The sequence below is a fragment of the Nipponia nippon genome, unplaced genomic scaffold, assembly GCF_047370975.1.
Source record: "Nipponia nippon isolate SJK-2023a ecotype South Korea unplaced genomic scaffold, ASM4737097v1 scaffold_1, whole genome shotgun sequence".
Classification (NCBI taxonomy): domain Eukaryota; kingdom Metazoa; phylum Chordata; class Aves; order Pelecaniformes; family Threskiornithidae; genus Nipponia; species Nipponia nippon.
Genome location: NW_028262290.1, coordinates 91,205,578 through 91,215,803, shown reverse-complemented (window position 1 = coordinate 91,215,803; position 10,226 = coordinate 91,205,578). Strand labels below are relative to the sequence as shown.

Sequence of the window (10,226 nt, the reverse complement as noted above, 5' to 3'; positions counted from 1 at the left end):
CCTTCAGCTGGAAGTTGCTCTCCCGTGCCTTTGCCCACAGCAGAAAGAAGGAGGGGCACGGGCAGCGTTGCCCAGATCACGGGAACAGGTTGGCAGCTTGTGGAGGGTGGTGGGGCGGCTCAGATACGGTAAAGGCAAGACCCTATTGCCACATAGCGAAGCAGAGATGTCAAAGAGAAGGATTTCCAGAGCCGGATGCGGTTGTTTTGCTTCCTTCCAATTCGAACCGTGGGGTCTCTGTAACTTGACAAGAAGCGAAGCTGGTCGAGGGATGAGTACAGTAAAAGGGGTCTGAAAGTGGGGAGCTGTTTGCTGTGTTGGACCCTGAGGGATATTATCTGAGTATCTCATCCAGCTGCCTTTCCTGATGAGCACAATTAAGGCCCATGAAATAAACCATAATTGCAGGTTGAGCATGCTTTAAGCATTTTACAGTAGCATTTTCTGCTCTGCAAGCGCTGCCAGCCAAGAGCGATCTACGCCGCACCTGTGGCATTTGCAAGAGCGGCAGGATGAAAGGCAATCTCCCATTTCAGGAATGGACTCTGAGGAAGTGAAGAAATTTGTTCAAGTTAACCTGCCACCGTCCTGGTTAAAAATGAGGAAAACGCCTCCAGGCTTCATGGGTGCTACTTTTCCCTATACTTTTTACATGCAGAAAACTGGTTTTTAAAGCATTTTATACGACAGACCCTAGCTGCTGCTTAGACAGCAATGTTGGGCAACACGTTGAGCAAAACAGATGAGACAGTCCTGGCAGTAAATGGTGGCGTGCAGTCGATAGCAGAGAATTGCAGGCACACATGCGAGTCTCTAGAAGAGCATTGTTTTCAAGGCATTTCATGCATCTTGGCAGAGATACCACGGGTGCGTGGGTATCGTGGTCTCGCAGACAGAAGCAAACGTGAAAGACCATGGGGCTGGTGGTTAGTTTTAGTCAGGGCAAGTTAGAAAGCTCTTGCAGGCACAAAGGCATGCAGAGCAAATACACGCTGGCGTGGAAAGGAGAAGCGCTGAATGCCTCGAGCAGAGGAACCCAGATGAGGCACGGCCGTGGGTGGCACAGACAAACGCCTCACTGGACATAGCACCAACGAGTGTTTATAGTGCCATTGGCGTTTACAGGCATTTACAGTGCCATTGGCTGCTAATTTTCCTACGTGCAAATTCCCCCCCCGTGAGCACAGTCTTAGCAGGCTCTGTCCATAAACCCAGTATTTAAGCTGTGCTAGAATATCGGAAGGCAAAGGACTTCTTTGGTTGTCATAACTGTATTTACCTATACCACTCTAAATAACTACTTTAGGGTTACTCAAATTTAATTTTTTGTTGGGGCTTTTTTTGCTTTTGATTTGTTCTAGAATAGAAAACCTCTGCAGATTTACAGTAAAAAATGTGGCAATGTCCTTGCTCACTTTGCGTCCCGTCAGACGGTGCAGGCACAACACCCCAGTTGTTTCATGCCCACTCAGGCAGGGCTTTAAACCATTGCTTGCTTCTCTCCAACTTGCCCACTCATGAGCCAAGGAAAGAAAAGGGTGGGCAGGTCACCAGGAGCCAGGGTTGCGACTGAAATCCTGTTGATGTTAATACAAAGGTACAGGGAGAAGGTGTCCACTTTCAGATTGTCGGGAAGTTTGGTGATGCCAGGCACAAAGAACTTTTCTAGAGCATCGGTTAATGCATCCGCTGTACCTTGGGCGTCTGGGAAGCTATCAAAGAAACAGCAGGCTTTGCAGGATCCTGCCTGTTTGGTCAGTTGCCCAAGCATGGATACGAAAGCCGTCTCACGAAAATAATCTGTCCTTTACACTGCCAGACCTGACTGATGCCTGTTGTCGATGCTCCTACCTCTGTAATTGTCAAGGGAGCTTTTTTTCACATGGGCTTCTGTTTGTATTCCTAATTGAGTTCCAGTTCTTTATACAGCTAATTCTTCTTATTAGTCTGATTAACTTTGGTGGGCCAGCTCACATAAAGGGAAACGTGTGTGCAGAAGGATTTGCAGGATCAGATCTTGAGTAATCAGCATGGTATTCTGCTACCTAAAAGCACAGTAATGATTTCTTAGCTGACTTTATGCGCTCATTCCATGTTCCTTGATAAATCCTGAGCCTCTCTTGCTGGTTTGTTCTGTCTGCCCCCAAAAGCGTATTGCCTTTGTTTTGGATGTCTTTTTAGCTGTCGTTTTATCCCGCTGAGCTCAAGCAAGCAAGCAAGGTAAAAAGCAGTGATGCAAACTTGTGACACTTTAATAGATGCTCATCACCCACTGAGGCAGCATTATAATTGGTTTTAAGATGCCGCTCCCTTCAGTTACAGCCATAAATGCAGGTCAGCTGCAATGCATTGGACACATTAGGTTAAGAACAGGAAAGACTGTTTAAAGGCACATAATCTTGTTTTGCTTTTTTACAGAGTCCCAATTTGTCATTCTTCAAGGTACAGTTTTTGTTTCCCATGACTCATCGCTAACACCCTTGCTTCAAGCAAACAGTCCCGAGGATGTTCCCTTGTGTTTTTCATTTTTTTGGTACAGTCTCAGCTGTGTTTGGCATTAGCAAGCTTTCTTGTGAACCATGACCACTATTTTGCTATTAAACTTTTGAAAAGGCTGCGGTCTATCATTCCTATGGTGAAGTGCTGAACGTAGAGGTGGTGGGGGAAAAGCATCGTTACTAAATCCGTTCCAAACAGAGCATCTCACAGAGCTTTGCTGTACCCGTTTCTATCAGAAATCAGTTATGAATTCTGAAACTATTTTATTTTACTGATTACATGCCCTCAGTACGCTCTGTTCGTTTAGTTGGTCTTACTTCCATTTCTGCACACAAAATACATTTCAATAGCCTAAGCAAATTCAGCGATATTTTCGATTTCTCCTTACAAAAGCCCATCGATTTTATATGCATCTTTGTTTTCTGCATCAGTCCCACACCGATTCGTCCTCTGGGCTTTAAAACGGATCCTGCTATGACACTGTCGTGCAGCTTACCCAGACAGTTTTTCTGTGTTACTTAACATCTGTGTCTGATGTATTTTCGGTTGCAGGACCAACTGTATTGGATTTAGTCACTAGCACAGGGACGGACTGAATCAGCAGCCGGGTTGGTTATGGCTATTCTGATTTTCTGTATCACTTGTTCCATTTAAACCATAGCATGTTACATGGAAAAGTCAGATTACTTTCTGTATTCAGAAGAGGTCTTTTTCTTTCTTTCTCTTCTGGTGCAAGAATATAAAGGCGGTGATTCTACTCGGTTGACAGATCTCGTGGCTACATTTCTGCCGTCAGAAGCAATCCCTCCGCTCATCACAGGCGCCTTAATTTCGGACGGCTTTCAGACAGAGAGAGATGAGGTGCGTCTGCGCCCCAGCGTTCAGCCGCGCCGTGAGTTTCACGCCTGCAGGGGTGGGGTACAGCCCTTCGCCCGTGTCTGCGTGGGGCATCGTCCAGCTTCTTTCGACCTCGTCTCCACCTGCTGTCCCGCAGCCTCTCCCCCTCCCCGCCCCCGAGAGCGCGGCCGCCCAGCCCCGCCTGGCACACCGGCGGCCGCCGGCGACGACGAGGGGGAGCGGGGGGGGCACCGCCTTACGCCCCCAATTCCCTAATGCGGCGGGTGAGCCCTTCGCTCCTTCCCCAGCCTGCAGGGACGGGGCGGGGGGGGGGGGGGTCCCGGCTGCCGCGGCCGGGGCGAGCAGCGGCCGCTGGGTGGCAACCGCCGCCCGCCGAGGAGGCGCCGCCGGCGGGGAACGGGGCCGGCGGCCCCCGCTCCGCTCCGCACCGCTCCGCACCGCACCGCACCGGCCCCCCGGCCGCCCCCGCAGCCCCGGGCAGCGGCAGCATCGCTGCTTTCGGGGGCGTCTGCGTTGTGCTCGGCTCCCCGACGGGGAGGGGAGAAGAGAGCTGGCAGGGAGGTGGGAAAATGCTGTCGCTGGGTACGGAGCCGAGCGCCTTCCCCTGCCCCCCTCTAAATAAAGAGAGGCCAGAAGGATTAAACATCCTGGACGCCTCTTCGGGTGGCTGGAAAGGTGCTGGTTTGTACACGTTAGAGACAAATTCCTCGGTGCGGCCTGGAAGCAAATCCCTCCATCACCCATGGCCCAAGCGAGCTCCATTGGTGCACGGGGAATCCTTCCCCTTGGGATGCCAGGGCCCCCCTTCTGCTGGATGGAGCAAAAGCCGATCACCCTCCCCGCTCCGGTGCGTGTTCCTCAAGCCGGGGAGCTGCCAGCCTGTCAACCCCGCGCGACGGGTCGGTGGGTGAAGGTGACCCCGAAAACGGAGGTGCGGAGGGCAGCGCGCACCCCCTCCGTCCCTTGTCAAAACTGGCTCACGTTCACAGCTTAATTCATGCCTTGTCTTCCTTTTAGGTTCAGAGTAGTTTATCTATGAGATTATCATCCCAGTCACCCTCAGACGGACAACAATTGAGAGAATTTATCAAACTTCGCCTTTTCCCCCTCATACGAAGCAGAGAAAGGTGCCGAGTACCTCCTGCTCCCGTTCCTCTGGGCTTTACCCGGGGGCGGCTCCCCATCGCAGCCGGGGCCGTCCCAGCATCGCTCATCCCTGCCCTGCTGCCGCTCGTCGGGGTAGCGGGGGGGCTGAGCCATCGCTACTTCCCAGCCCTCTGGGTTTAACCTACTTTGAAGGTTAACTCTGCTTCTTTGGGCAAGCTCCAGATTAATCTAATCTCCAAGCACTTCAGTTCCCCGCTCCTCAATCTAAAAAGTGTTCAGGCCGGGCGGGGGGACAGGTCGGAGTCTCGTTTCTGCACCAAGTCCCAAAATCCAACTCCCCCGCCTGTCCCACGGGCACGCCTGAAGACCGGCGGGGCGGCCTGCGCGGAGCAGGTGTGCGGGGCCCCGCACCGCCGGGGCTGCCGCCGGGGGGGGGACCGCGGAGGCGGCCCCCGGCCCCGCAGGGGCTCCGCGACCCCCCCGCCTGCGGCCCTGCCCGCCCACCTCGGGCCACTTCGCTTTTCAAAAGGCCGATTCGGGCTTTTTTCTCCTCTCCACCCCCCCGTTTTATTTTACGTTTTAATTATTATTTTTGTAAATAAATCCGCGCAGCTGCAGCAGCCTCACTCCTCCCGCACGGCGCGGAGCGGGGCGCTGCCTCCCCGCCGCCCTCCCGGCCTCCGCCGCCCGCTTCCTCCGCGCTGGCGGAGGCGGAGGGGGCGGCGGCGGAGGGCGGGCGCGGCGCGGGCCGCCAGCAGCAGCAGCAGCAGCAGCAGCAGCAGCAGCGGGAGCAGCAGCAGCAGCAGCAGCAGCAGCAGTGGGAGCAGCCGCCGCCGCCGCCGCCGCCGCGTCCCGAGTGCCGCCCCTCCGCGCCGCGCCGCTCCGCGCCGCTCCGCCCCGCCGCCGCCCCGCCGCCGGCCCCAGGCCCGGGCCGCGATGGAGGGCGGGCCCGGGCTGCGCGGCGCTGCTCGCCTCGCCTCCCCCCGCCGCCTTTTTTTTTTTTTTTTTTTGCGCCCCCCCTCCCCATTTCCCCCTTTTCTTGAATGAAGCGTGAGGCGGAGCTCTAGGAAACCACCGCGCCCGGCTGCGCCGAGCGGGGCCGGGGCCGGAGCCTCCCCCTCGGGCTCCGCTCCTCCCCGCCTCTCCCCGCCCCCGCCGCTCCGCTCCGCTCCCCCCCGCCGCCGCCGGGAGAGCTCCCCGCCCGCGCCCGCCGCCGCCTCCGCCGCCGCCGCTCGGAGCCGCCGCCGCCGCCCGGAGCCGCCCGGAGCCGCCGCCGCCGCCGCCGCCGCCGGCAGCAGCAGCGCGGAGCGCCCGGAGGAGCCGCCCGGAGCCGGCGGGGTGCGCGGGGCTGCGCGGGCGGGCGGGCGGGCGGGCGGGCAGCGGCGCCGCGGCCGCGGTCCCCATCGGCACCGGTCACTCCGCACACGCGCCCCCTCCGCGCCCCGCCGCGGCAGCGCCGCGGGCTCTTCCTCCTCCGATACAAAGCTGCTCGGGAAATGGCTTTTCTCCCCGGAGCCACAGTCAAAAGCAATTTGCCTTCTGTGTTTTTATTTTTTATTACCGTTTTTACGCTCTTCCTTGTCAAAAAGAATTAATTGCCTAAATACATTTTTTCTTTTTTTTTCTTTTTTTTTTTTTTTTTTCTGGTGTGTGCGTGCGTGTGTGTGGAAGCACCGGGCTCCTGCGATCGGTGTCTGAATGAAACTACGTAAATGCCTATGTCTGTACGTTGCACTGGAGGGAAAAACGGAGCACTTCTGCGAGAGCTTGGATTCAAATGTGGTTCATCTGGTCTCCAGGATTTTCCGTCTCTTTGGGGTTGTTCGCCTTCCCGGGCTGCGAGGCGGGATTTTCTGAGCTTTGACACATCTTTGGAGATGTCTGTTAAACAGGAGTCTGGGAAAAAACATTTGAAGTCGTAGAGATTTTTTTTTTTTTTTTTTGTCCCTTTCCCATCCCCTTGGTGACTTGAAGCATCAAAGCGGCCAGAACTTAACGTATCTGAAGACTTGTGATGTTTGGGTTTTGCTGTTGCTATTTTTTTTTTAGAGGAAACTTGACAGAGGAACATATTTATAGTCCAAGTAAGTACTTTACAGAGGAAATTTAGTTTGTGTAACTTAACGAAAAAAAAAAAGCAGTGTCGAGGTTTCTAGCTTAAGGTGCGTTGGATTAACGTTCACCCAAGGCTGTTTAGCAAATCGTATTGAATTGCAGTTTTTACGGTGTGTGTTCGTCTGCTCCTGCGTGTCCGTGGTAGTTCAGCACCTAGGGGAAAATGCACCTGATTTTGAATCGGTATAATATTTTTTAAGATGTATTTCAACACCGAGGAGGAAACGGTCCTAAAGTAAATTTATAATAAGTAATAAATGTGCACCTGGAAGTAAAGTATTTACAGCATTTTAATCCCTATTTATACCGTGCATCTCAAACCGAGGAGGAAACACTGAGAAGACAAAAGTACCTCCGAGACCTTGAGAACTCCCCCACACCACCATGAATGAAACCGTGCCCGAAACAGTAACTGGATTATAATTTTTGGTGTTATTAATTTTATTATTATTGGCTGCTTTACTTTTTTGGGTTCATCCTGCTCCTCTTCTTCCTCTCTCCCTTCCTCTTGCTGCTTCCTCTTGGGAATTATGGCTCATCCGGGGAGAAGAGGCTACGATAACCGGGAGATAGTGCTGAAGTACATCCACTATAAACTCTCGCAGAGGGGATACGACTGGGCTGCCGGCGAGGGCAGGGCACCCCTGCCTCCAGGTCTCTCTCCTCCTGCTGCTGCTGCGGTTGCTGCTGCTGCTGCTGCTGCTGGGACTTCCTCTGATCACACTGGGCTGGTGTCTCCGCACCCCGAGCCCCCCGGCTCGGCTGCTGCTAGCCACGCGCCCCCGGCCGAGGGGCTGCTCCCCGCGCCCCAGGTCGTCCACCTCGCCCTGCGCCAGGCAGGGGACGAGTTCTCCCGCCGCTACCAGAGGGACTTTGCACAAATGTCCGGCCAGCTGCACCTGACGCCCTTCACGGCCAGGGGCCGCTTCGTGGCGGTGGTGGAGGAGCTCTTCCGAGACGGGGTTAACTGGGGCAGGATCGTGGCCTTCTTCGAGTTCGGCGGCGTGATGTGCGTGGAGAGCGTCAACCGGGAGATGTCTCCCCTCGTGGACAGCATCGCCGCCTGGATGACCGAGTACCTGAACCGGCACCTGCACAACTGGATCCAGGACAACGGAGGCTGGGTACGTCCCCCGATCCCTCGTTCCCTCTCCTGCCTCTGGCCCACAGCTGGTGGGGCTCCGGGGGGTGGCGGGGGCAGCGCCCGGCGGGTTGCGCTCGCGGTGCGGGGAGCAGAAGGTTTGCCTGGGGGGCGGCTGCACTGGCCTGTGCCGAAGCAGCGTAGGCCTTTTGCCAGCTGTCGAGTTTCAACTCGTTGCGGGGTTCCAGCGGAGCAGTTTGGGATGGGGGGAGCAGCTACAGCTCGGGAGCGAAAAGGATGAGCGAGGTATCCTCTTCATCAGCGGTCTCCGCTCTCCTGCCTCCGTCGACCCTCGCCTGCTGGCAGCACCAGCCCCGGCCAAGGCAGGGTCCCGCAGCGGGGTAGGAAGGGGCGGCAGAGGCGCCCGGCCGGCTGGCAGGGACAGGCACGTCGCGGCAGGGCAGCGACGCAGGGGCAGGGAGAATGGGGCAGAGGGCAACAGGGACCGCGTGGGTGCGGGCACCCCTGCCCCTCAGGGGCGAGGCGCCAGGCAGGAGCACGGGAGCCCCGCGCTACAGGCGAGCAGGTGTTCGTCGGTGCCGGCGCCTACAGCTGCGGTGGCAACGGGGTTTCACGGTATAGGATACGTCTAGTGTGAAAAGTCTGTCTTTGTCTCAAGATGAAACAAAGGTGCCAGGAGCCGCCTCCGTGGGATTGTTCTGGAAAATGAGTATTTGCTGTGACCTAATGGGTGACTGTGTTACTGGGGTAGAAATCACCTCTGGCCGGGGCTGGCTTCAGCATCATCCAGAGAGGGAAGAATTCCATTTGTGGAAAATGGACAGCTTTTACACTGGTAGTAAATCAGAAGCCTTTCCTTTTTCTCCCTCTCTCTTTCCAAAATAAATAACCACATTGAAATTGGAAGGGTATCTCTTTCCTTTTTTCCTGTATTAATTGATATACTGTAACAAAATGTGGTCCCAGCCGCTCTCCCGCAAACCAAACCTGTTGTACGTGTAAAGCTTATGATATTAATGCATTGGGGGAAGAAACAGTAAGAGTTATACCGAAGAAGAAACTTTACATACGGGCTGAGAGCTGGCGTAAATCACCTAGAAAGAAATGGAGGTTGGCTAGGTAAGAGACCGGCAATTTCAGGTCCGGTCCCCAGTGAAATGCAGGCAGAGAGCTGACTCAGTTACACAGCACACCTTTAAGAGGCGTGTGTAAAGGATTGTAAAGTACAGTAGATGTTTCCCAGTTAACATGGTTTGCAAGCGCAGTGTTTGTGAAGCGTTACCACATTAAATTCTCAGCACTGGGTCTCTTGCGAAGTCAGCGTTAGGCTCAGTAACGTGCCATCCACATTGACCGTCTCTGCTCAGAGACGGAGATGCTGCCTTCCTGCTGCTGAACACCTGACTAAAGGGTATATGTGCCTGGGGATCCAGAGGACAGCCACGTGCTGCCTTAACGCAGGGAGTAAGGCTTTGGGGCCCTTTTCTCAGCAGGAATCCACGTTGCGCACCTCCCAGAGGAGTGCTGCGCGTCCCTGGCTCCAAGTCACGCTGGAGACAGGATCGTTCTCCTGCTCTCCCCTGCTTCCACCAAGAAGAAAAAAAATTCAAGATTCACGGGGTCAGAAGGGGGAGCAAAAAACGTGTGTGCGTGCGTGTGTGTGTCTGTGTATTTGTATACATATATATGTATATACAAATATGCATACGTACACACACACACACACACGCACACAAAATGACTCCAGCGCTTAGCAGTTGGGACCACACTTAGGAGAGGGAGACCTATCCCCTGATCTTCTATTTCATGGATCACTACAGAGGGTTTGTCAGTGGGTTTTTTTTTTGTTTGTTTGTTTGTTTTCACAAAATAGATAACTGGGGGGAAAAAAATCTGCACAGTTCAGGCTTTTGAAGACCACGGCTGGTTAAAAGACGAGCAGCTAAAGGGTTAGGGATTTTGCGATTGCACTTCTGGGCTGGGATGCCTAACTTGTGCGTAAGTCCCTCCTCAGGCTGGAAGCCCGTTTGCGGAGCTGGGGCCCTCGGTTCGCTCCAGAGCCAGTGAAGTCATTCTGTTGACTCCAGTCAGCTTTGGATCAAATCCGTAAGCATGCTGGAGATGTATTGTCCTGCGGGTGTATTGTGTAAAGAGAAACACAAATAATGAATAAAACCGAGAATGTGAAAAGACAGGTGTTACCAAGCGTGATTGGCCATATGAGGCGAGTGCTGGAGCTGTTTCTCGACGGTTAGAAGCGCAAGAAACTCAGACCATGAAAACTGACTGCCTTTAAAAGGAAAAGATGCTGCTAATCGATAGCCATTTAGTTGTTTATTGAGGTTTTCTATAAACAAAAACTCCAGAGTTTGGATGCATGTGATGCCATTTACTGCCGCGTGTTATTTGTAATGTACACATGGAAGAAGATGTGCAAAATATTACCCCAGGGTGGCTTTTGCCTGTCTGTCTGGTAAATGGCTTCTACCTTTGAGCCGTGGGATTATTAAACACAGGCAAAACCTTCTAGCTGGTTACAAAGAGC

At 54.3% G+C, this 10,226-nt stretch overlaps 1 protein-coding gene across 2 annotated transcripts in view; it reads left to right on the top strand.

The window, feature by feature from the left end:
• The first annotated feature begins 6,724 nt into the window (after nt 1–6,724).
• The window catches only part of BCL2 (BCL2 apoptosis regulator), a 92,805-nt gene continuing 89,303 nt past the window's right edge, over nt 6,725–10,226 (top strand). The window contains exons 1-2 of one of the 2 annotated variants that reach the window (XM_087761898.1): nt 6,725–7,703; nt 8,340–8,439. In XM_087761898.1, coding sequence (XP_087618024.1) covers nt 7,110–7,703; nt 8,340–8,390 — 645 coding nt within the window. In that variant the 5' untranslated portion in view covers nt 6,725–7,109 and the 3' untranslated portion in view covers nt 8,391–8,439. Of the gene's footprint in view, nt 7,704–8,339; nt 8,440–10,226 lie in introns of those variants that run through there. The other variant, XM_009475476.2, reaches the window with a different exon arrangement.